General features: G+C 40.7%; 1 protein-coding gene across 4 annotated transcripts; it reads left to right on the top strand.

Moving 5' to 3' along the window:
- Positions 1-1,239: 1,239 nt before the first annotated feature.
- Positions 1,240-26,473, top strand: zgc:123305. 4 transcript variants are annotated; one of them, XM_061786114.1, is made up of 20 exons: positions 1,240-1,380; positions 7,248-7,448; positions 7,520-7,615; positions 8,310-8,569; positions 11,024-11,125; positions 11,200-11,308; positions 11,402-12,086; positions 12,197-12,290; positions 14,398-14,579; positions 14,667-14,760; positions 14,838-14,907; positions 15,314-15,406; positions 15,490-15,548; positions 15,905-16,055; positions 20,702-20,850; positions 20,950-21,036; positions 21,157-21,309; positions 22,176-22,290; positions 25,403-25,506; positions 25,592-26,473. In XM_061786114.1, the coding sequence occupies exons 2-20, from the start codon at positions 7,257-7,259 to the stop codon at positions 25,734-25,736; spliced, it is 2,940 nt and encodes a 979-aa protein (XP_061642098.1). In that variant the 5' UTR covers positions 1,240-1,380; positions 7,248-7,256; the 3' UTR covers positions 25,737-26,473. The 4 variants fall into 4 exon arrangements, with proteins under 4 accessions (XP_061642098.1, XP_061642097.1, XP_061642095.1 ...); XM_061786113.1 differs by lacking the exon at positions 1,240-1,380 and adding an exon at positions 5,324-5,690 and having other exon boundaries at positions 12,227-12,290; XM_061786111.1 differs by lacking the exon at positions 1,240-1,380 and adding an exon at positions 5,328-5,690.
- Positions 26,474-26,890: the final 417 nt, after the last annotated feature.

Genomic DNA, 26,890 nt, shown 5'->3' with positions numbered 1-26,890 from the left:
TGTAAAAGAAAAGAAAGAGCCCGATTGTATATTGTACAAACTGTCAATATAGCATGACCAAATACTAGTACTACTACTAATAATAATAAATGATGTTTTGTTGGTTCATCAGCATTGCAGTTGTTGTAAATCAGCACCCATTGCCAACACATATAATTTTGCAATGTGTCGAATGATTTTGAGTGCATCTAAACATATTGAATAACAACAAATACTCTGACCATGGTTAGTTTTGGTTGGACAGAGTGTATATTTGCAAATGATACTGCGATATCTCTTCTTTTTTGCTTGCCTCTGTGTGTCTTACCAAGTTCTCTGTGTGATGTGCAACAAAATATCCAACCAGTGTGTTGAATTCCCCCCTGACAGATTCCAATTAGTATATTGAACATAACATTATTTTATTTAAGATAACGTTTTACATCTAAGATATACTTATGATTTTGTATGTGTTTTATTTAACTTAGCCGGTTTTTACATATATGACGTTTTTCACTGTGTGCGTATTTTTGCCCTTTTTCTTTTTAAAAATACTGTACCGTACGGTAAACGTCAATGAAAGAGCTCATTATTCATAGATACAGTACCGCCCTCTGCTGGATAAAACCGTGTTTAACAACTTTGAAAAATAACTATTTTAGCATAAAATCATACGAGTTAAAGGGATAGTTTTGAACAAACACAAAAACCTATAAAATATTACCTTCACCTTCTCTCATGTAAGGGTTTAATTTTTTTTGTTTACATGAAAGCTAACCTGAAAACATATGGACATGATTGACACATTTAATAGGGACCTTCATTTCAATATACCCCTAATATTGCATTTTATTCATGTTTACGTCTATGATATTGCTATTTATTGCTGTCGTTCACATTTTGTTTGATGATAATGATGAGGCACAGCGGTCAATTAGATGTGTCGGTCTAAAAAAAACAAAAAACAAAGGAAAGAAGAAAAAAAATAAAACAAACAAAAGAACACACGCTGTAACCCACGTCACAGAGTGGAGTACAAAGAAGCATTACTTCACCGTCTTGCTCACACAAAGGTGAGGACACAAAATGACGCCAAGTTACACGCCTGGCACCACTCCTCGATCACAAAATATGGAGTGTTGCAGAAAATTATAATACATGTTTGTGGGTAAGGTATTTATGTCGACCTGGTATAAAACTCTTTATATCGCAGGAGCTGTAATTATTTTGAGAGATAATGCCAATCTGGAGGCCAAACTCCAGACTGACTCGCTCAAAGTCGTAGGCGGGTCTATCGCTTCCCTGGTTGTTGATTGGCTGCTGGTGTCACGTGCATACATTGTACAACCGGAAGTGTCCAGGATGGTAGACTCTTTCGTCAATTGAACGTCGTCCCAAAAGGTGATTTTCTTGTACTTTCGTCATCTGTGTGAGACTAATTATCTGTATTTTCATTTTCGACATTTAAAAATATTAAATATTCTTAAGAGTACGCTGATGATCGGAAATATTTTATGTTTGTTTAGTACTGTAACATTTGAGGTTGCCGCTCACTTATTCCTTTCAAGATGTGCTAAGTGTGATTATGACTTAGCTCTGACAAAATACAATAACAGGATTGGATTAGTAGCATTTAATATCGTAGACCAGTCTGTTGAATAGTTTGAAAACGTCATCTTGGTTGATAACATTGGTGGTGGGTAGTGTGTAGTAGTACACTGGGAGTGGAACCCCAACCGCAATCAATATGAATGTAGCTTGTGTTGTGTTGTATTTAATTGAAACAAAATCAAGTTTGATTATGAGTTGTCATTAAGCTAGATAGCACCGGAGGGGTAATCCTGTTCTTTATGTTCTTAATAAAGTAGCTGAGCGCAGTCCTGTTGCCCTTTAAATAGGCAGTAAACAATTTTGTCTGGTTGGTTGGTTAGCGTCTGCTTAGAGGTGACTGTAATTTGAAAAACACCAGCACAAATGTGGCTTTTGTGTTAGAGACAAGTAAAGAAAGTGATGTGAACAAAATCCGCATTCCTCCTGTGTCCTCTAATTATATCACTCTGTGGGGTTTGTTATTTTATTTAGAAGTACTGATTCTAATTAATAATTGTCATTAAAAGTTATGTTTCATAGGCTGTGGTCTCAATTTTAAAAACATAATGATCAGACCACACATACTGTTTTTTACATAACAATGGTCAAAATGTTTCTGTGACAAGGTTTCAGTTTGACATCTATGTGGTTTGTCGTTTGAATGCAAAAGCCTTTAAATACCAAAACTGCTTGCAAACAGTGTGATGTAGTTTTGGTAATTATATTCATATATTATACCTGACCACTTCGTGGCTGTAACCCGCCCACTCAACTCAGAGAACGGCTACAAGGCTTTTCCGGATTTCAAGCGGTGGAGTCTCAGCCACTACAGAGCCATAAAAGTACACTCTCTGAAGTATCTGTATGTTATTTTTTTTTTTACAACAATACTTATACAATACTATATTTGTAATTTTTAATGTAACTGTGGTGGAAGAAATAGCGAGGGTCATCGCGGCCACTCCATTCACATGAATGAAAAAAAAAATCCACTTAAACTGTAAGGGTGCCGCTACGTCACTGCTTTGTAACCTGTAAAACACCCAGTTACTACTTTCCCTTATCTATTTTATAACTTTTTAAAATCAGAGATACATACAGTAGATACCGTCATTTTCTAAATGCATATATTGCAAATGACTTAGTTCTGCATTTACTGTAAATTATGTTGAGCAACTTGCCGTTACCAGCTTTTAACTTCCACCACTGACAATAGCAATCCGGACATTTCTCTGCATCAGCTTAAGAAGTTTCACACCCTGTGTTCACAAGGAGCCTTGCCTGCCCGTCGGACCTCTTCTGCACTCTTCCCTCATGGTTCTGTTTGCTGTCAAGCAAGCCAGCTTTTATCACCCTAGCTACTCTGCTGTTAGTTAACACGGTGCCTTCGAAGAAAAGGCTGTTTAGGCAGCATCTTTAGGCATTACAGAAAGAGCACAAAATTACGCGGCTAAGTGCAAATAGGTGCGTTTTAGCTTCATGTGTTAGGTTTCATAGAAAAAAAAAACGGGAGTAGGCAGGTTCGCGAATAGGTGGTGGTTCACTGTACTGTATATTTTTTTGTGCTTTTTAGCTTTAGGATCAGTTTGAGGTTTAAAAAAACAACCATGCTTGAAATAGTGAAGATTGATTTGGTTTTATACATGAATTATAAGCACTAGTAGCATGATTATACTAAAATTTAAACCCTCCAATTGTCCCCATTATCATTCCTGCATCAGACTACTTCTGATCTCTTGTCACAACCATTGAACTAAGCAGACTATTGTTATCTTGGTCTCACAATACTGGCAGTTTCTGTAGAGCAGTGATTCCCAACCAGTGTGCCATGAGCGCTCTTCAGGTGTGCCGTGGAAAATTATAAAATTTTACTTAATTGCTCAAAAAAATTATATTTACAATAAATAATGTATCTTTGTTCATCTATTTATGCCAGTGAGGCATAGTGACAAACAGAACAAATGAATGGTCTTCTATTAGATGGCAGGAAGTACATACAAGAATTAATGCATCCACTTTTTGTGACATTTTTGTTTGTTGGTGTGCCGTTAGATTTTTCAATTGTAAAATATGTTCCTTGGCTCCATAAAGATTGGAAATTGCTGCTGTAGAGCATCACTTTAAATAATAATCAGTCATTCAGTCAGTGGCCACAATGGCTGTGCACGAATCGGTGGTGACTCGAATTGGGATTCGAGTGGGCGGCAAATCAGAATTTTCAGACTCGAATCTGAATGATTCTTAGAATTTTCAGACTCGAAGCTGAATGATTCTTAGAATATCATACTACTCACTTTATTCTAACAAGACCTGCAACTGCTGCCACACCGCATTTACTTTAAAACAAATACAAACTTTTTCTTTTTTGATGAATCAGTTAAAAAAAATACAAAAATTTGGGGACGCTTTCCATCCCTTTATTCAAAAACAGGACATTATTTCAAATTGACCGTGCAAAAAATGCGCAAACATAAATTGATTATGATTTAGTTACTGGTTTGGTCTGTAAATAAGCAAAAATGTTGATAATTGTTTTCAAAAGTAAAAGAGGTTTGCAAATATCTTATTTTGATGAAACACAATGCTAATCAGTCTGCTTTTTATCATCCATCCATCCATTTTCTGAGCCGCTTCTCCTCACAAGGGACGCAGGAGTGCTGGAGCCTATCCCAGCTATCATCGGGCAGGAGGCGGGGTACACCCTGAACTGGTCGCCAGCCAATCGCAGGGCACATACTGTATAAACAAACAACCATTCGCACTCACATTCACACCTACGGGCAATTTCAAGTCGTCAATTAACCTACCACGCATGTTTTTGGGATGTGGGAGGAAACCAGAGTATCCGGAGAAAACCCACATAGGCACAGGGAGAAACTGTAAACTCCACACAGGAAGGCTGGATTTGAACCCGGGACCTCAGAGGATTTCTATAAATTATTATCAGAAATCATTATTGATTTGTTAATCCATTAGTTGTCGTTTAATCGTTGCACCTTTAAATTTGCTATTTCATTTGTTGGACTATGACGTCTTTTTTTTTTGGAATAGTACAAGGAGTAACGATTCGATTCTGATCCAGAAGTCATTCGTTACTGTCAATACGGATAACAAATTGGGATTTAGGTGTGAATGTAAGTGCAAATGATTGTTTTATATGTGCCCTGGGATTGGCTGACCACCAGTTCATGGTGTACCCCGCCTCTCGCCCAAAGATAGCTGGGTTAGACACCAGCACGCCTGCGACCATTATAAGGATAAGCGGTACAGAAAATGGATGCTGGATGGGTGGATGGATTTTGAGGGTGAATCCGAGCCCTTGTGACCACAGACAACAGTGGCGCACTAGTGGATCACATGGCCAACTAAGATCTTACATTGAATCAAATGACTAAATTACATATTGATCATCTTACTTCTTGGATTGGTCTTTTCCCACAGGCAGCAGCGTCTATGTTATTTGTTATTCGCTTGACTTCTTCCCAAATGGACCTGGCTTTCCTACAAATTCCTCCGGCTGTATTGAGCCCTCAGTTCGCATGACCTGTAGTCAGGTCCAGAAATGGACTGACTGACTGATGAGTTGTATGTCCTGTGTTTCCATGCCAGTCTGGGTTGAATAGCCTGTCTAAGCCTCTCAGAAATTTCTGGTTTGGCAGTCATGTGCGGCATCAGTGAGGAAGTAGGAACTGGATAGTGGCTGTCTATGTGAGCTGTGTTAAATTGTGCACCACAGAGGAAGCGAGCGTGTTTGAATGTGCTAGGACTCTCTCATAGATGGATGATTTTGCCCTAAACTCACAGCACAGTGTTACTCACGCGATTGATCAACGATGTGACCGCAGACTATAAAATTGTCAGTGCAATTTGGCAAATTGGAGCTGAGTGAGTGAGTGGCATAAATATTTCGTAAGTCTTACTTTGGAATGATTGAAGAAAACCCAAATTTACCATTGAGAACTGATTAGTAATATGAACAGTATAGAGGAGCGTTACCTAGGCATCCAGGGCCTGGCGTGTACATTAAAGGTGCGAGGCTTTAATGGTGGTGTGGAATGGCAGGGAAAAGGTTAAGGAGTCGCAGCCGGGTTGAGAAGGAACATCTGCATCCATCACTGTGGGTAAGACCAAACCCTTTAAAATATATGACACGTGATGCTGCAGAGCAAATAATTTACTTAACCAGTGTAAAATTTCGGCCTGTTTAGTTGAATACAAAGCTGATAGCCTAGCAGCAATAAAGGAAACACAGAAATCTTTAACAGCTCTGAGTTAACTCTTGTTGAGTTTTATTATGGCAGTCAGGCTTGGTAAGCTATAATAAACTTAAAATAATTTTCATATCAATAGCAGTAAATGAAATTGGATAATGTCCCACACACCTGATGATGATAATGATTTTTGTTTTAATTAAAAAAAAACAAAAAAAAAAACAAATAAATAAATATTTTAATGTTAAAGCTTATTGATATAAAATCTCTTTCAAAAGCAACCTGGCCAAGAGGCAGCAGAAATTACAGTACATAACAACAACAGTCATACAATAAATACAAATAAAGAATAAAAAAAATAACAGCGATATTAAAATTTGTGCCATCTGATTTAAAAACAATGACAAAAGTCCAATGATTTCGAGTTCCTTGATTTCTCACGACACACTAAGGTACTCTGGCACAGTGGTTGGAATGTATTGAGTTTCTGTGAATCCAAATATTCAACCTTCCTGTTAAATTTGAAGTTCAAAAATTGAGTCAGCAGCTAATGAATTACTATGGCAGAAAATGCTGATACCAGTCTAGCACAGCGGAAGCAAGTAATTTCCCTGTCAAAGCTGTGGAGTAGCTTGTTTAAGCCTGTTGTGGCTTGCAGAGAAGAATGTGGTCTATATTCTGAATCCTGAGCTAAACAAATGTGGGCTGTCACAATTTTTGTTTTGTTGGTGGTATTACTGTGTGGCTGCGTTAATACTGTCCTTCCCAACGAGAGCTGACCTTTAAATAGCTATTCATAATATGTTCCCAAAGTTTTTAGTGTATAATGTTGAACTGTTGCTGCTTGACTTCTGAGTTGTTTAAATTTAAAGTAAGTGAATTAGTCATTCCTGGCTCAAACTGTCTGTTATTATCATAAATCCTTTAACTCCATCGGCAATGTTTTCAGCAACATTTTACTATTCTTGACTGTCATATAAATATAAAGAGAAGTGAACCTGCTAAGTATGTATTTTTTGTCGTACATATTGGACTGAACAACTGGACCTTTTCCTATGTTGCAGTAAGTTCTTCCCTTGCTGGTTTATGGTTATCATTCCACTTTTTGTCTTCTATGTTTGCATCACAAAGAAACACAAAAAAGCAAACCAAAAGCAAAAGCAAAACTAACTTTAGCCTTTAAATGCTCACTGATTTGATTTCTCACAAGATTTGATGTAATACATGACTTTTGAAGCCTATACCGTACAGTATGTCCAAAAGATTCTGGTTGAACTGAAATTATACCCTTTCGGGATGTTCAAATTCTGCTGTATCATCCATTTAAGAGACTGGTCTTTGTTGGTTGCTCATATTGGTTAATCCCATGACCTAATGTCAGTGAAGGCCATGTGAAACAACAGAACATGCAGTCATTGTGTGTCCCTTCTGTTCCTACTGTTTTCCCACTTTGTTTTTGGTGTCTAGTCCCAAACCATGAATATTGTGGGCCAGTTGGCAGAGACTGTGTATGTGACAGTCAAGGAGCTGTATTCTGGCCTTAACCCTGCCACTCTCACTGGTGGGATTGATGTCATCGTGGTGCGACAACCAGATGGGGCGTTCCAGTGTTCCCCCTTTCATGTCCGCTTTGGCAAAATGGGTGTGCTTCGCTCCAAGGAGAAAGTTGTAAGTTCAGCATATCTCCTTTTTTAACACTATTCTGTTATATTTTACAGTTTACTTTCACTGTTGTGTAGGTGGACATTGAAATAAATGGAGAATCAGTGGACCTGCACATGAAACTAGGGGACAACGGTGAAGCTTTTTTTGTTGAACAAAATGAAAACTTGGAGGTAAGATGAACAAACGCATAAGACTGGATTCACACCACATCGTTCAAGTGGCCAAACAGTTCTTAGGTTCTGGGTTCAGATGTTGCCTCTGGCCTTCCGGTGTAGTCTGTGATTTTAGTCTGTGTACTCACTCCTGCTTCCTCCAGCGTATTCTCACATTCCAAAAACATAAATTTGATCTTATTTTACGAGTCTAAATTGCACATAAGTGTGAATATCAGCTTTGCTGCGATTGACTGATGACCAGTATCTTGCCTTTTGCGTAAAGTCATCTGGGATAGGCTCCAGCTCAGCCCCGGCCCTAATGAGGGCGAGGGGTATCGGAAATTGGGAACGTGTTACAGCCATACAATTCTAAGTTAATGATTATTTGCTAAAAACAATCAAGTTTATCAGTTTGAACATTAAATATATTGTCTTTGTATTGTATTCAATTAAATATAGGTTGAACATGATTTGCAAATCATTGTATTCTGCTTTTATTTATGTTTAACACAACATCCCAACTTCATTGGAATTGGGGTTGTATCATTGGAATTGGGGTTGTATTTGTATTATTTGTTATTGTTTGTAGGCAATAAATTCGAATTGGGCACTTTTGTCTGCAGTGTAAATCCAGCCTTAGAGATTTTGACTGAATCAATCAGGGTATTATTAGTTATTTGTTTTTAATTAATGCATTAATTCCTTACAGGCCGAAGTTCCAGCCCATCTTTGCACTTCGCCAATTCCTCTTGATGCCCCAGAAGACACAGAGGATACCACTGACGCATCCTCTCTTTCTGGTTCCGGCACCCGCAGGAAGAGGCGTCGTCGTAAACGCGTGCGCTCAGATAGTTACCAAAGAGAAGAGGGCAGCTCCTCTGCGGATGAGCAAGAAAAAGACAAGGAGTGGGAGAGAGATTATAGCGGACAAGAGAGTCTAGATAAACATACCACACCGTTGCAAGTCAGGTCAGTGAACAAAATGGATTTCAGTTAATCCATGTGTTATTACTTAATAAGTGGAAAACAATATTATACTGAACAAAAATATAAATGCAACACTTTTGTTTTTGTCCCAATTTTCCTGAGTTGGACTCAAAGATCGAACACTTTTTCTACATACACAAAAGACCATTCCCCTCAAATACTGTTCACAAATCTGTCAAAATCTGTGTTAGTGAGCATTTCTCCTTTGTCGATATAATCCATCCCGCCTCACAGGTGTGGCATATCAAGATGCTGATTAGACTGCATGATTATTGCACAGGTGTACCTTAGGCTGACCACAATAAAAGGCCACTCTGAATTGTGCAGTTTTATCACACAGCACAATGCCACAGATGTCACAAAATCTGAGGGAGCGTGCAATTGGCATGCTGACTGCAGGAATGTCCACCAGAGCTGTTGCTCGTGAATTGAATGTTCATTTCTCTACCATAAGCCATCTCCAAAGCCGTTTCAGACAATTTGGCAGTACATCCAACCGGCCTCACAACCGCAGACCACGTGGAACCACACCAGCCCAGGACCTCCACATCCAGCATGTTAACCTCCAAGATCGTCTTGAGACCAGCCACCCGGACAGCTGCTGCAACGATCTGTTTGCATAACCAAAGAATTTCTCAGGGAAGCTCATCTGCATGCTCGTCATCATCATTAGGGTCTCGACCTGACTGCAATTCGTCGTCGTAACCGACTTGAGTGGGCGAATGCTCACATTCAATGGCGTCTGGCACGTTGGAGAGGTGTTCTCTTTACGGATGAATCCCGGTTTTCACTGTTCAGGGCAGATGGCAGACAGCGTGTGTGGCGTCATGTGGGTGAGCGGTTTGCTGATGTTAACGTTGTGGTTCGAGTGGCCCATGGTGGCGGTGGGATTATGGTATGGGCAGGCGTATGTTATGGGCAACGAACACAGGCGCATTTTATTGTTGGCATTTCAAATGCATAGAGATACCGTGACGAGATCCTGAGGCCCATTGTTGTGCCACTCATCCGTGACCATCACCTCATGTGGCAGCATGATAATGCATGGCCCCATGTTGCAAGGGTCTGTACACAATTCCTGGAAGCTGAAAGCATCCCAGTTCTTTCATGGCGAGCATACTCCCCGGACATGTCACCCATTGAGCATGTTTAGGATGCTCTGGATCGGCGTATACGACAGCGTGTTCCAGTTCCTGCCAATATCCAGCAACTTCGCACAGCCGTTGAAGAGGACAACCAACATTCCACAGGCCACAATCAACAACCTGATCAACTCTATGCGAAGGGGATGTGTTGCACTGCGTGAGGCAAATGGTGGTCACACTAGATGCTGACTTGTTTTCTGACCCCCACAATAAAGCAAAACTGCACATTACAGAGTGGCCGTTTATTGTGGCCAGCCTAAGGCACACCTGTGCAACAATCATGCTGACTAATCAGTATCTTGATATTGCACACCTGTGAGGTGGGATAGATTATCTCGACAATGGAGAAATGCTCAATAACACAGATTTAGACAGATTTATAAACAATATTTGCGGGAAATGCCCTTTTGTGTATATGTCGAAAACATTTTAGATCTTGGAGTCCAGCTTACGAAAAATGGGAGCAAAAACAAAAGTCTTGCATTTAAATTTTTGTTCAGTGTGTGGAATCTGTTTGTTTAACAAGATTAAGCAAAACCTATTTTCATTAAACTTGGTTAAGAGGTGGCCGATGAGCCAAACAAATTTGGATAGAGAAAGTTATTTCTGTTTTTGTGGTTTGAGGCATGATAAAATCATTTCCCTGCCACAGAATGCAAATGGTTGGTCCTTGACTCCCATCTGGGTCACCTAACGTTTTGATCATTTTCCATGAACCAGAAAGTGTCCTGCTACTCTAACAAATGGTCAGACAAACAAATATGGAGTGCAACAAGATTTATTTTTCTCTGTATGCCAATGGAATCTTCCCCCATCATCATCATCAGTGGTATGGGCTGGTTGTGTTGTTGAGTTAGACGTGAGGGATCTGTAATTGTTTTGTCAAAATGCGCTCCTAATTTTACCTAATGACCAAAAAGCATGTTTTTGCTTGGAAACATTACCAACTCCTCACCTCACACAAACTCATTGTATGTTCACCACTTGCTGCTTTTGACACATAATGTAAGTCTTAGCATTGAAATAACAAATCAACTGACATGGTGGACCCTTTGGAAAAATACTATGTCACTTTTCCTTCTTGTAGCTCTCGGTATACTAGATTAAAATGTTGGGTTTAACGTGGTGTACACAAACAAATGGCCGAGCAATCCCACTCCATAAATACTTAACCATTTTAGTGGCAGTAAATCGTATCACAAGAATAGAAATGGCAGAAAATTGTATGGACCAACCCGACATAGTGTTTGTTCTCACACTGGGGTCACTTTGCTTTGTTTGTGTGTTAAAGTAAGTCAGTGTACTACTCACTGTCTGAGGAGCCAACTGAGAAGGAGCTGGGGCTCAAAGATACTCATCGACACTCAGATGGAGACCAATCACCTGTAGAAAAGTGGGAGATTCATTTTCTCTAAGTATTTGAACCATACTAAAGGCAGTAACACTTATTCCTCCTTATCTCACCAGTGTGTTCGACAGCCGCCCATCCTCTCCAAAGAGTGACTCTGAGCTTGTGGTTAAAAACCATGAGTCCTCTGGGTTACTGATGCAGTGGAACTGGGGAGGCTTTCCCATGGTGCGGCAGGACTCACACGTGTGTGCTTTGTAGAAGCCACGCTTTTGAGAGTACCAACGTCAAAGTTCCTTTTGTCTGTTTTTCCCTTTACAGCCACGTCAATCGGAAAGATCATCAGTGGCGTTCCAGCACTCTGAATCGTCTCATTTTCGCACCATTCAGAGGCAAGACTCCTTTGACATGGGCAATGAGTCTGTGAACGGCTGTAGCAGAGAGGGCCGGGTTACTGTGGTCAGACCACAACCCAGGTCTCAGTCTCTAGACTTGAGTAACTACGCCTTAGAAACGATGCCTCTGACCTTTGATAAACCCCTTACCTTTACCAGTTCAACCCTTAGTGACCTGTCAAAGTCGTTAACAGAGAGGGATGAGACTGAAGCCCTTGCCCATGAAGATGGTACAGTCAGTATTGCCCATGTTGGTGGCATTAATGATGCAGCTGATGACCAAGCTAATAATAACAGTCAGCCAATTAAAGAAAGCCAAGACGCTTTGATCGAGACAAACGTTGCAAACAACGGAAGCATCGTTTGGGCAGAATCCTCAAATACGCATCAGACTGAGCACAGTCCACAAGGCTGCACTGGTGGCGACTCTGTCAGTGAGAGCGACAGTAGGATAGATCCCTGTGCCGAGAGAGGGGAGGAGGATGAAGTGGCGGACTTTGCTTCTCCAAAAGCTGACGCTAAAGAGAATCGGGTCAGCTGGATTGCTGCTGAGGAGTTGATAAACTGCACTGAGTTAACAACCAAACAGGAGCAACAAGGGAAAAAGAAGGGTGAGCATCAAACTATCGTGTGTTTGTACTCATTTTGAATTTGGTCTTACAGTCAGTATGCTCTCAGTAGCGTGTTACATGTTTACAAGTTCACACATTCACTTTCAAAGGCAGACGTAATCATCATCTTGGACCAACAGGCATTTACCTGGATGATCTGACTTCACTCGATCCTGAGGTTGCAGCGCTCTACTTCCCGAAGAGGTAAAAAGACTAAAGCTGGATGTAAGTACAATGTTGTGAAAAAGTATTTTCCCCTTCCCAATTTTTTTGCACATTTATCACACTTGAATATTTCAGATAGTCAAACCCATTTTGATATATCACAAAGACAACCCAAGTACAAATGTAGTTTCTAAATAGTAATTTTATTTATTAGGGGAAACCAAATCAGGAAATACTTTTTCACGACACTGTAGATACCTATGACAGTGGATTACATCATAAATCGGCACCAAGGATGTCCCTTGTCAATTTAGTCTTCTTTTCCAGTTTGGGATATTTGCTTTTATCCTTCACGGCCCCCTCATATCCCAATATTTTTAGCACACCACTGCTCAGTTATAATCTCAATATGGCATCACAAAGAATAGGAAAAGAGCAGACTTTTAAATTTTCTGAAAACTTTTGTTAAACTACGTGATAGAACGAGGAAATCTTCCAAAGGCTTTTCCGTCTCTTTAAACAAAGGCTTGTGCCTCTGAAGGAATTGCATCCATTGGCTACATATGGGACAAGTCTAAGTACAGATATTCTGCTGAAAAAACGTCACAAAAAAAAAAAACAATAAAAACCGGAGCTGTGGCCGTAAGGTGGTCGGTGCCTGTCGTGGCGGCAATCCCCGAACCCGTTGGTGGACACCAATGGTGAGGGATGCCATCAAGCTGATGCCATCAAGCTGAAGAAGGAGTCATTTTGGCCTGTGGGACTCCTGAGGCAGCTGATGGGTACCGGCTGGCCAAGCGGAATGCAGCTTAGGTGGTCGCTGAAGCAAAAACCCGGGTATGGGAGGAGTTCGATGAGGTCTTGGAGAAAGACTTCCGGACGGCTTCGAGGAAATTCCGGTCCACCATCCGGCGTCTCAGGAGGGGGAAGCAGTGCACCACCAACACTGTGTATAGTGGGGATGGGGCGCTGTTGACCTCGACTCGGGACGTTATGAGTCGGTGGAGAGAATACTTCGAAGACCTCCTCAATTCCACCGACACGCCTTCCCATGAGGAAGCAGAGTCTGGGTTCGCTGAGGTGGGCTCTCCTATCTCTGGGGTTGAGGTCTCCGAAGTGGTTAAAAAGCTCCTGGGTGGACCTTTTAAGAAGGGGGACCGGAGGGTGTGTTCCAACTACAGGGGGATCACACTCCTCAGCCTCCCTCTCCCTGGAGAGGAGGGTCCTCTCCAGGGAGAGTCTCAGATCCAGGAGGAGCTGTGTGGCTTTCGTCCTGGCCGTGGAACAGTGGGACCAGCTCTACACCCTCGACAGGGTCCTCGAGGATGCATGGGAGTTCGCCCAACCAGTCTACATGTGTTTTGTGGACTTGGAGAAGGCGTTCGACCGTGTCCCTCGAGGAGTCCTGTGGGGGGTGCTTCAGGAGCATGGGGTACCGAACCCCCTGATACAGGCTATATGGTCACTGTCCGACCGGAGTCAGAGTTTGGTCCGCATATCCGGCAGTAAGTCGGACTCGTTTCCGGTGAGGGTTGGACTCCACCAAGGCTGCCCTTTGTCACCGAGTCTGTTCATAACTTTTATGGACAGAATTTCTAGGCCCAGCCGAGGCATAGAGGGGGTCTGGTTTGGTGGCCTCAGTATTGCATCTCTGCTTTTTCCAGATGATGTGGTTCTGTTGGCTTCATCAAACCGTGATCTCCAACTCTCACTGGAGCGCTTCGCAGCAGAGTGTGAAGCGGCTGGGATGAGAATCAGCACCTCCAAATCTGAGACCATGGTCTTCAGTCGGAAAAGGGTGGCTTTTTATTGGTCCGTTGTGGTAAAGAACGAGCTAAGCCGAAAGGCGAAGCTCTCTATTTACCGGTTGATCTACGTTCCTACCCTCACCCTATGGACACAAGCTTTCGGTCGTGACCGAAAGAACAAGATCCCGGATACAAGAGGCCAAAATGAGTTTCCTCCGCAGGGTGTCCGGGCTCTCCCTTAGAGATAGGGTGAGAAGCTTGGCCATCCGGGAGATTTTAAGTATTTTTACTGTTGCTCCACAATTGTGAGTTAACGTAATATTTAATTTCCAATAGCTGTGTCAGTTTTCTAGGTTTTCCCTAAATGAATGTGATTCCATGATGTGTTATCTCCGCAGTGAAACAGAGAGTTGCCCCCCACCTGTCATAGAGCAAGGCTCTGGCTCAGCAAGTCAGTCACCGCAATCTGTGGGCGCGCTGGACAGCGGTACTGAATACCTGTCAGATTCTGCCTCCTGCGCCACAGAGGTTCGCATGTCCCTCTGTGGACAAGTGGGTGACACCAGCCAAATCACTAAAGGTAAGCGTGATTTAGTGTGATCTGATCATCACTCTTCAGGCAGAGTATGAAGGAAAGTGTCAAATTTGTGTTTTGCCGTTTGTCCAGAGAAGTTTTTAGAGCACTCTGTGTCATACCAAGACTTTGTCACCAATCCAGGAATCATTGATGACCCTAACCTAGTGATATATATCAACTCCAAGTAAAATTTCAAGCCTTTTTATCATGAATGCTTTTTAGTTTCTGCTGTGTATTGAAGTTCTTGCTCATGTTTATCAGCTATTATAACTGGGCAGTGGCTGCTCCAATGGTCTTGTCGATGACGGCTTTCCAGAGGAATTTACCCAAGGTTGGTTTTCTTGTTTGGAATAGTTCTCACTTGGGCCTGTTTTACACTGAGGTTCCACAATGGCCATAGCTAAAACATCACATTTATCCGTGTCTTATACCACAGCAAATATGGATATTGACGCAACAGTGTGAGCTTTCAGTTGATTTTAATGCAACAGAGCGAGAGAAGTGAGGGTTAGACACCGCTGTCCCGGCATTGCAGCATTCCCCTTTACACATAAGCTGTCCCAACTCTGTCACAGCTCTTATACCACCTCCAAAGGCAGTTTATTGACAGAAGGACTTTGGTCCCACATCCCTTGTCTGTGACATTTAAACAGAACAGAAGGCAGTGTGTGGGCTTTAGTTACTCAAGGTCATGACTGAGCTCTTTTCCAATGTCTCTTTTGTTCTCTATCCTTAAGAGTACAGTTGAGAGCCTAGTGAAGGACAAAATGCCCAAAAAGTCTGGACGCTGGTGGTTCTCCTGGAGGAGACGAGACTTGGACAACAACCAGGTTGCTATTTTTGTGTTGAAAACTTTATTGATCCAGTTGGAAGCCTCTGCCAATGGAACATTTACTGTCTCTTGGTGTTTCAGCAAGACCCTTCAAAGAAGGACGAGGAGGAGATATTGCATGGGGATCCCAGCACAGTCATGTATGTTTATTAACAAAGAAGCCCGCTTAGCATATTAATAATTCCAATTCTGTACCATATTTTTGAATCCATCTAAGCCTACATGATAACATCAGTGGACACATTAGGTACTACAATAACATTTAATGCAAGAGCTGCTCCATTAATGCCCAGTACTCAGAGAGGTATCAGTCAAACTCTGTGAATAATTGACGTTATAGTTTGCAGTGCTAGAGAGCTTACACACTCTAGATTTCAAATATTTTTGGCGACCATATTGAAGGACAGGAGAAATATATTTGCAACATCTCAATATGATGCAGTGCAGTTCCACTACGCATCCAACGACATTTGATACATGTGTGTTTTGTCCTCAGAGCCACACTTGAGGATGAGGGCGGTGATGTGGTGGCAGGGGTTGCTCAAAAAGCTGTCATTACTTCAAGCTTGTCGACAGACACACTTCGTACGACTCAGTGTCTCTCTCAGATGTACTGCAAATCACTTCGTCTGACATCTGAAAAGATAGTGAGTAGAAACACATGGTAAAGGAGACATGCATTTTTTTCACAATTTTAAAACAGTTCCTATGTGTCTTCATAACATTATCTGTCACCAGTGATGCGTGTAACACATTACTCCGCCATTTTGAGTAACGAGCAAAGTAACACGTTACTTTTCACGGGAAAGTGATTAGACTACAGTTACTTTTGAGTCAAGTACTAATTTGTGGCTGCTGATTCGGGCAAAACGCAGTCCAGCTATTCAATAGCATGTAACCATTCATGGAGTACCACTATTTTCTCATCAAAGAAAAAAAAAGCGATTGGGAAGTGATTGTTTATTATACAATGCACATTGACGGTCCAGTACCAAAAAGCGCAAAGAAATGCACAATTTCACTATCGCAACACTATTTTTGTTATTTTTGTTTGTAAAAAGTGTGTTTGATTGTTGTTACTTTTTTATTTACAGATTAAGAATACGGTCTTACTGGCATGTTAAGCGCTCAATGCAGTGTGGGTTGATTATTCATACCGAAGTGCGCGGTCATAAATCGTCATACAATAAGGACTGACTCACTGAAGGACTTACAATACTCAAATATTTACAATGAAAAGTGAGAACTTTCAACTTCGTAATCCGGACTGTGAGCAGGTTTAATGCGCTGCACGGCTGATGTCACGTAAGTAAGTCACCCACAGCTTTGCTCGTTAAACAGTTGCGTTATCTTTTCGCATCAAAATTACAATAGTGGGAGGAATAGTGTGTGTGAGTGTATGCCCCCAGTATCCAACCCCCACTCACTTTCACGTTTACGTACACGCACGCACAAATGCACGCACACACAGTTGGCTTCATGGACCACAATCGGGATCCATTTATCAGTTAAGAGTCTTTAGAGAAGTGTACTGAGAATGGTGTGCTTGTTTACATTTAGATACTTAACTACTGTATTGGCTTGTCAAGTCTGCACTAAGTTGCTCATTTAAACTGGCTTCAACTACACTAATATTTAAGTTATTGGTTCATATTGATGACATCATTCTGTTTTAATTTTAACTTGTGTGGCGTACATTACCAAGTAATGGGTATGGTTTAGTTAATGCTTTTTTTTTTTTTTTACTGTGGATAAGTGATATTCCTGCAGCTGTTGAAAGTAGCTAAAAAGTTACTTTTTTCTAACTTAGTTACTTTTGAAATCAAGTAATCAGTAATGTAACTAAGTTACTTTTTCAAGGTAACTGTGGCAACAGTCTGTGACAAGCTTTCTTCAAAATAGTGCCACCGACTGTTTGCTTCTGCTTGCGGAAGCAGAGGCCAGAGTGTGCAAAAAAAAGTGCGCCCGTTGAGTTTTGATAGCATTATCACTCGTGGAGGCAGTATTTCATCGCCAAGCTGCCAAATTACACAAGTCAATTAATGTAGTGATGTGATGCAAGACATCGCTGATCCTGAACACAAATCCTCTCTACCCCGATGTCAACACCTTAGCCGCACATTCGAATATGAAGTGGTTATCAGAGGTAACGCTGGTAACACTGTTACCTAATGCTAATTTATGCTAACACCGCAGCTCTGCTGACCTTTTGGTTTGAACATGATTGCACTTCAACCGCGACTTCAAAGTGGGTCTTTCGCTTTGGAACCTTTGCCAGCCTAGCTGCGAAGTCATTGTCGTACACTCAGTGTGGGAGTGGTTATTATGTAAGTTCGCCCCACTGTTGTGTTACAGTGCAGCCGAAGTGGAAAACGGCTTGCTCACAGACACTTTTTCAGAAATAGGCCGATTACAAAGGATTTACTTGGCTGTTTGAATTCACACTTGATGGGTGGGCAGGTACTCCAGAGACCCAATTATTTGTATCCAAAATACAGAATGTCCCATAAGATTCCATACATAGCAAAAATAAATACTTTTAAAAATATATTTATCTACAGTATACAATATATATCATGCTCTACATGACTACCATTATTTTGAAAACACATTTCAATGTGGTTGTCTGCAGAAAGAAGTGTCAGCAGATCGAGTATCAGCTGCATTTTGAAAACAAACAAATGGCAGCCATACAAATTGTATGTGCCACAGTATTTAACCAGGATTGACAAATTCTGTGAATGAGTATTGAGCAAATTAAACGAGGATGCAAACATTTCTTCCAAGATCTGATTTACTGATGGACGAAATGTACACATTCAATTGAGCGGTTAATCAGCAAACATACGTTATTGGAATAATGCATGAGTCTGACAAAATGGAAGGTGCTGGTAAACTGATGGTTTGCCGCGATATAGGGTGACAGAATTACTGGACCATTTTTTTTAATGGAAGTTTTAATGCCAAAAAGTTTCTGAACGTGTAAGAAGAGATTTATTCATCCCAACTAAAAGAGGATACTTACTTAGTACTTTCAGCAAGATGGACCTCTATCTCATTGTGGTATTCACATGTGTCAGTGTGGTTAGATCAGCAGTTTCCAGATGCTTGGATTGGTCGCAGTGGTCCTGGTCCCCAGAGCTCACCCAACTTGATTTTTATCTTTGGGGGCATTTAAAGGCCATCATATGTCAGAAAAAGATACAAAACAAAAATGATCTCAAGCAGCGTATCACCAATGCCAGTACAAGCATAACTCCAGCTGTGCTAATACATGTTTGTCAGCAGTGGAGGACATCCATTGAAATGTGCTTTCAAACAATTGTAGTCATGTAGAGCAAGAGTGTCAAACTAATTTTAGTTCACGGGCCACATTCACTCCAAATTTGATCTCAAGTGGGCCAGACCAGTATATCCGTGACCTAATAAGCTATAAATAACAAAAAAAATAATTGTGCAAATAATTACAAATACATTTGGGAAAAATAACCACATTTATCGGTTATCTTCTTTCAAAACTGTAATATGAGTAATCTGAAATGTCATAAAAATAAAGTGCAATTTCAACAATATTATGAATCAGTGTTATCATTTACACATGCAACTGACAGATCACAGTTGATCTATTAACTATATGTACCTTGTACAAAACAATTTATTTAGAAATCATTTGAAATTTACATACATTTCCACATCCATCTGGAAACCTCAACTGACTCATCACTTTTCAGAATTAAAGTCCCCCTGCCTTGTAAATGTATACATAAAAATACATACAAGTTGTGGCAAAAAAAAGGGTGCCACCAATCCAGCCTCTTTGAGACTGAAAGTGTTGACTGATAAAATTGAAATATTCAGTCTCTTAAAATATTTGAACAGGAGATAATCATTTTCATAGAACTGTGTTTTTCCATAATACAAAAGGTAGCATACCCTTTGATATTAAGTCTGCTTACATTTCTCCTGAAGTGTCATTTTTTGGCCTTCTGTGAACAGATGATGCAGTACATGTCGTCATAGTCACAGTCTTGACATCAGACATTTGTGAAAACAAAAAAATGAAGACAAAATGAATCTATTTGCTATGTCTATTAAGGGCATACATATTCACAGTAAATGGAAATAGAAACTTCAATAAGGTGTAAATATCAGAGTCACCCAGTAGGTTGCCATTAAGAGCTGAAAACAAACAATAAATCTATACGAGGTTAGCATTAAGTCTTAAAAAACAATTAGGAACCCCTCTCCATGCATCGAATTAGCTTGTAGCCTACATGTAACTAAAGAAGTGACCTTTAGCTTTTCCCTGTCATGGGGTCAATGCATCCGCAAGTCACAAATCAGTGATTTGTTTGTCTGTTGTAACCCAACCGTTTTATCCGGGCTTTAATAAACACTTAACTTCACAAACTCATTTTTAACTGCACATTTGCACATGAAATTACTTAACAAACAATACATGATATGATACATGTTGGCATTGCTCCGGCAGGAGTTACACATGTCTTCTACTGTATATGGATTGGAGGTGTGCCCCCTACCACCTGCCGCCCACCACCTCATCCCCACGCCAATCTTCTTTTTTCCTCTCAGCTCCGTGCATGTCACGTCACACGAGTCAGAGCACTTCCGGTTCTACGGTGCTTATGTCAAAATATAAGCATCACTTTCAAAATAAGAGACAAAATGTATAAATGAACTAAAACTACCCTGACGGGCAGAACTATGCCCACGGACTGGATTGGACTGCCTGATGTGGCCTGCGGGCCGTACGTTTGACACCCGTGATGTAGAGCATCTTTAATAAATAATAATCCATCCATTTTCTGTACCGCTTTATCCTCACAAGGGTCACGGGAGTGCTGGAGCCTATCCCAGCTATCATCGGGCAGGAGGCAGGGTACACCCTGAACTGGTTGCCAGCCAATCGCAGGGCATATATAAACAAACAACCATTCGCACTCACATTCACACCTACGAGCAATTAACCTACCATGCCTGTTTTTGAGATGAGGGAGGAAACCAGAGTGCCCGGAGAAAACAGGCAGGCACGGGAGAACATGCAAACTCCACACAGGCGGGGCCGGGATTTGAACCGCGGTCCTCAGAACTGTGAGGCAGATGTGCTAACCAGTTGTTCGCCGGTGCGCCTTAAATAATAATGATTTGTGTATTTTTTTCCCCCCCCATGTATCAAAAATTAAGAGACACGTATGACCCCTTTAAGTAGTGTACGTGTGACTCCACCCTTTTTAGAGGGTGAACAACTTTTGTCACTCTACTTTATAACCAGGAGAACCTGAATCTGCGTGAAGGAGCTAACAAGGTGATATTCAGTGTGACCACCCAGTACCAGGGCACCTGTCGCTGTGAGGCTGCCATCTATTTGTGGAACTGGGACGATCGCATCATTATATCAGATATAGACGGCACCATCACAAAGTAAATACAGCTGTCTCTACTTGTGTTATACTGCATTTCAAATTGACCTCAACAACTTCAAACATAACAATTCTTAAAGAAATTGTATTTTTCCAACAGGTCTGATGCTCTGGGACACATCCTGCCTCAGTTTGGCAAAGACTGGACACACAAAGACATTGCTAAACTTTACCACAAAATTCACCAGTAGGTGAACTGTATTTGAAGTATTGTTGTTAATAACACACAATACATGTTCTTGACATATTTCTGTTCAGTGGTCATACATTTGCATACCTGTTTGAATGACTGTTTCTGTCGTCGCAGAAATGGCTATAAGTTCCTGTATTGTTCTGCGCGGGCTATAGGCATGTCTGCCATCACTAAGAACTACCTGCAGTGGGTCAACGACAACGGCACTGTTCTTCCAAAAGGCCCGGTACTGCTGGCCCCAAGCAGCCTCTTTTCTGCACTGCACAGGTACAAAGATTCACTTTCAGTACAATTTTGGGTACCTAAGTACTGGTCCACTCACTCACGATTGTTTTGGGAATTTCCAGATCTGCACGGTGGAGCATTTGGTTAATTTAACTGCCTCACAGGTTCAGGGTTCATCTTGGCTAGGGCATTTCTATATCTTTTGTATGTGTTCACATTCAAAAACATTGCTGGTAGGTTAATTGAAGAATCAAAATTGCCCATAGGTGTTAATGTGTGTGTGAATGGTTTGTATGTGCCCTGCGATTGGCTGGCGAACAGTCCGTGTTCAATAGTCTACCGTGCCTCTCGCTCCCCTGAACAGGATAAGCGGTATAGAAAATGGATGGATGTATTTGTTCAGAATATGCCATTCTGATGTGGGCAGCATGGTGATGAATACACATCTGCCTCACAGTTCTGAGGTTAAGGGTTTGAGTCCAGTAGGGAGTTTGTATTTTCTGTCCGTCCTTGAGTGGACTTCCTCCCACATTCAAAAAATGTGCATGTTCGGTTAATTCAGTGCTTCTCAATTCTTTTCTGTTACGGCCCCCCCAGGAAGAAGAAAAAAACTTGCGACACCCCCACCCACAGCCCCCGCGAGTACCCCTCTATATAACATCGTATATAAAGGATAATCTAATCTAATCCTTATAAACATTGAAGAAAGAGATATAGAGTGCCATCTACTGCAGTGGATTTGCAATTACACTTTATTCTAGTACGGCAAATCATGTTCTTCAGGGTCTCACAAATTTCAGAATGTATAATTCTGAAGTGTTTTGGTCTAGCTTGCAAAGTTTCTTGTTCCATTGGAAGTTAATCACTCCTCAAAACTGTTCATTAACTGTCTGTTGTCCATTATGCAGGGAGGTGATTGAGAAGAAGCCAGAGGTGTTTAAAATCGCCTGTCTCAGTGACATCAGAGACCTCTTCAACCCCAAGAGACAGCCTTTCTACGCCGCCTTTGGCAACAGGACCAATGTATGCGCCCCTGCACGTTCTCTGTTATTCATCAGAATCATGACTATTTTGAATTGAGCTCCACCAGTGTCACAATTTCTGCTGTTCATTCATCTAGAAAAGATGTGAGGAAAATCTAGAAGCTAGTGGCTAATAGGGGTGTATCAATTTGTTTTAACAATGATTCGATTCGTATCACGATTCGTTGTTGCCGATTCAATTCAGGAACGATATTGGTTCATCTAGCACGATTCGATCCGAAAGATTCAGTGGCTTGAAATAGATTCAGTAACTTTTTAACCAAAAATTTAACCAGTGTGACTGTGAAATAAAGAGCTGGATACTGGACAGTGCAGGTGAAATTTCCTGAATTCCTTTTGTTTCTTGTAAAGGTATCAGGTTAAATTAATTATGGATATAATAAATAAACAATAAGCAAGCATTATTGGCAAATGCATTTACACTTTATTTAAATAAAGTGTAAGTAACATCTCAGGTTGGATTAACAGTAGGTTTACCTGCTACTTCTGATGTTTTTTTTTCAGCATACAAGTTATACAAGTAGGGTTTGGCAGTAGGTTGCTTGCACATAAGGCCGGAAAAGCTTGTGGTCTGGATGAAATTTCTGTTGAAATGCTTAAATCAGGAGGGAACGAACTTAATAAGATCCTTGTAAAACTATTTCAACGCTGATTGGACTTGCAAGAAGTACTGGTGACATGGAAAGACGCAAAAATAATTTTGCTACATAAATCAGGCGATAGAATGGACCGAAGAAATTATCGCCCAATAAGCCTGCTCTCAACGATTTATAAAGTCTTTGCAAAGATATTGGACAAACGAATTGGAATCAAACTCAGTGAAGCACAGCCGATAGAACAAGCGGGTTTTCATAGCGGTTTTAATACAATGGACCGCATACAGACAGTTAACCAAATGATCGAACGACACAAGTGCGAAATGTCTCTGTGTGTAGCCTTCATCGACTATGAAAAAGTGTTTGACTCAGTCATCACCGCTTCAATACTGCAGGCGCTAGTAAATCAAGGGACAGAGCCGACCTATATCAACATTCTACAATCAATATACAACGATTCTTCAGGTTCAATACGAATTGATGATGAAAGAGTGCGAATAAGTCTGGGAAAAGGGGTCAGGCAAGGCGACACACTGTCTCCGAAGCTATTTACAGCTTGCCTTGAAGAAATATTTAAAAAGCTCAATTGGGAAGAAGGACTAAAAATTAACGGTGCTTATTTGAGCCATCTTCGTTTTACAGACGACATAATTTTATTCTCCTACGATGCTGAGCAACCACAGCATCGTATTCAGGAATTAGAGAAAGCTGAAAATGAACAAAAGCAAAATGAAGGTCATGTTCAATCGTTACTGCCCACAAAAATATATCAAAAAGGAGGACTCTGTCCTAGACGCCGTCGACAACTACATCTATTTAGGCCACCTTGTAACAATGGATGGAAATACAAGCACTGAAGTTGAACGCCACATAAAGCTTGCCTGGCAGGCTTATGGAAGACTTAGTGTTATGTTCAAGAACAATCTTCCCATTTGCTTGAAAAGAGAGGTTTTCGATCAATGTATTTTACCAGTCCTCAATTACGGAAGTGAAACTTGGACTACGAATGCCAAAGTTATACAAAGACAATATGTAACCCAAAGGAACATGGAACGGCAAATGTTGAAAATAAGCATTCGCGACAAGAAAAGATGCAGTTGGATAAGACAGCAGACGTGTGTTACCGACGTCATTCAAAAAATAAAAAGCCTTAAATGGAAATGGGCTGGCCACGTTGCCCGAAGAGCTGACAAAAGGTGGACCACAGAAACTATCAATTGGATACCACTGGACACAAAGCGACCACGGCGAAGACCTAAAAGTAGATAGAAATCATGAAACGTACCGGAATAATGTTTGCCTCGCTTGCTTCTTGGTTTAAGGTGATTGTACATCATCTTAGTGGCTTCAAGTCCTCATATTACTTGTATTGCCCAATTTGTAGACAACCGAGGTCAGCAAAATGTTTTTAGCATGTCCATCACATTTCTTCCTCGATCGTTGTTGATTACTGCATAACCAAAATGTGTTTATACTTCTATTTCGGTTTTGGGGGATATTGGCATTTGTTTTGTGCTGTGCTCCTTTCATGCACTGTCCATCAGTACGCAGGGGCTCATGGTGGATTTGTTTTGCTACTCAGACCGGCCAACTCAATAGTGCCAGAAAAAAACTATACGCTGTTTAATACTCCCATGATCCCCTGCGACGTCACAGACAGGAAAACTTAATCGATTCTTTATGATTAAAAGTGCAAAAAAACATGCATCCATATAAAGTCTGCCATGCGTAAATCCAATGCATGATTTTTTAGTAGCAATACAATTGATAGATTACATTTTAAAAGGATTTAAATCGATATATAGTGTTTTTTTCCGGAAGGCTATCTTGCCAAGCAGAGATCGATCCAGTTGGATCTTAGGAATATAAATCGATACATTAATTTAATGAATGAATCGTTGCACCACATGTGGCAACAAAGTGCACACAGAGGAATGATTTACAGGTTATTGGGCAGGCCTTTGTTTGTAAATTGAAATTGCATTTTTATACCAATGTTATATATATTTTCCCCAAATTCCCACAATTGCAGGGCATATATAAACAAACAACCATTCACACTCAAATTTACACCGCAGATGTGCTAACCACTCGTCCACCATGCTGCCAAAAAAGGAAGAAAATGTTGCTGTACCGTCACTCATTTTAATCGAATTAATAATTGAAGTATTGAGCAGATTTTATTTCAGAGTCTACTCACTAATCTATTTAAACCCTACTTTAAAATCAGCTTTACAGATGCCTTGTCTGCTCCTCTGGCATTGTGTGATGCAATAATTACCTCAAATGTGGCACTCTTATTATTTCCCTAGGGGAACAAAGATAGTGTCTATATTGGGTTGCGAAGTTATTTATTTATTCAAGTGGACGATTGGTGAATATTTTGTGCACTTGGTGTATTTGACAGGAGGCCATTATTAAGTAAATATGGTAGAATATTTCAAAGTGATACGTAATACTTGTTGGAGAGGCTTCATATTGCCCATTGTTTTGCAGGATGCTTACGCTTACACGCAGGTGGGGGTGCTCAACACCAGGATATTTACCGTCAATCCTAAAGGAGAGCTTATCCAAGAGTTGACCAAAGGAAACAAGTCCTCGTAGGTTTTCTCTGTTTTCGACAGCATTTGTAGGAAACACCAAGAAGCATCCCATCCCTGATCACTGCTATTGTCTGTGGTGCAGGTACACCCACCTCGGTGAGTTGGTAGAGCATTTCTTCCCTGAGGTTGGCGGGAGCAGCTCTTCTGCCTTTTTGTGTCCTGAGTTCAGCAGCGTCACCTATTGGAAGGAGCCACTGCCAGAACTGGACCTTTACACACTACTGTAGACACACCATCCTTATGCTCTGCATACATAACCATTATCTGCCTTAATATTTACAGCAACGTGTTGCAACACATTTTCTGCAGCATGCCAAATAACCTTTGATATTTACAGCAACGTGTTGCAACACATTTTCTGCAGCATGCCAGATAACCTTTGATGGAATTCACTGTGGTGTTACTGAGATGCTTTATGGCAACATTCTCCATTAAGTGATAGCTGAATTAAGTGAGAGCTGAACCACGTCTGCATAAAGCATTAATTACACTACTCAGGCTGACTCATGTTCAAATACAACGTTGCCGACAATCAATCCATTGTTAATCGTAAATATGCAAATTTTCATGAAATATATAATATAATAATATATATTATATATTATGTTATTCGTTGTGCTGATATTCATTCCAATTATTTGTGCATGGCACCTGTCACATTGTCTCACATATCAGCTCAAAGCATGGGACGAAAATAGTGCTAATGCCAAATTTGTAGCTACTATTGCTACTTATTTTTTTATTTTTTTTATTTTGTGATGGGACCATCTGAAGCCCAGAGCAGTGATGGGAGCTTCCTGTTATGTAGACATGAGAGTGTGATATTGAATATTAATAAGATCTTTATTCTTATCCTTATTGATATTCTGTGTGGTTGGGAGGATTTTATAGATGCATGCATGGGTGTGGAGTTGTATACCATAAGTGTTTTGGCATCTACTATTCTACTTTATATTTTTCTGAGCGTTTCCGTCTTCTGATTTAATTTTTCTAGTATAGCCAAGGTACTAAAGAATTTAGGAATGACAATTCCTCATTAAGCCTGAACATACTGTCAGGATTGTAAAGTTATGCTGGAAATGATTGATTTAAAATGATTTAATACAGAATGATTGTGATAGCAAGTTAACAAATGGTACATTTCATATATATATATATATATATATACACACACACACACACACACACACACACACACACGTGTGTGTGTGTGAGAGACTGATGCTTTTTATCCTCTGACCCAAGAAGCCATTTAAACTGCAATGGTTTCTAAGATTGGTTTTATGAAATGTATTCATTTTTTTTCTTGGCGTACTTTTCATGAAAACAAAAAGTAGTATGGGATTCAATGGAGGTGGTTAAATGTGCTGTTTAAAAAAAA

This window comes from Phyllopteryx taeniolatus, chromosome 9 (genome assembly GCF_024500385.1).
Source record: "Phyllopteryx taeniolatus isolate TA_2022b chromosome 9, UOR_Ptae_1.2, whole genome shotgun sequence".
Taxonomy (NCBI): Eukaryota; Metazoa; Chordata; class Actinopteri; order Syngnathiformes; family Syngnathidae; genus Phyllopteryx; species Phyllopteryx taeniolatus.
The sequence above is the reverse complement of the archived record's forward strand: the minus strand, read 5'-3'. Positions and strand labels throughout refer to the sequence as shown.

Excerpts from the sequence above, each read along its gene's own strand:
- zgc:123305 (XM_061786111.1), top strand. The coding sequence starts at position 5,625 with ATGGCAGGGAAAAGGTTAAGGAGTCGCAGCCGGGTTGAGAAGGAACAT. Across the intron at positions 7,616-8,309 it reads AACAAAATGAAAACTTGGAG|GCCGAAGTTCCAGCCCATCT; the intron begins GTAAGATGAACA and ends AATTCCTTACAG. Across the intron at positions 22,291-25,402 it reads CCTTTGGCAACAGGACCAAT|GATGCTTACGCTTACACGCA; the intron begins GTATGCGCCCCT and ends ATTGTTTTGCAG.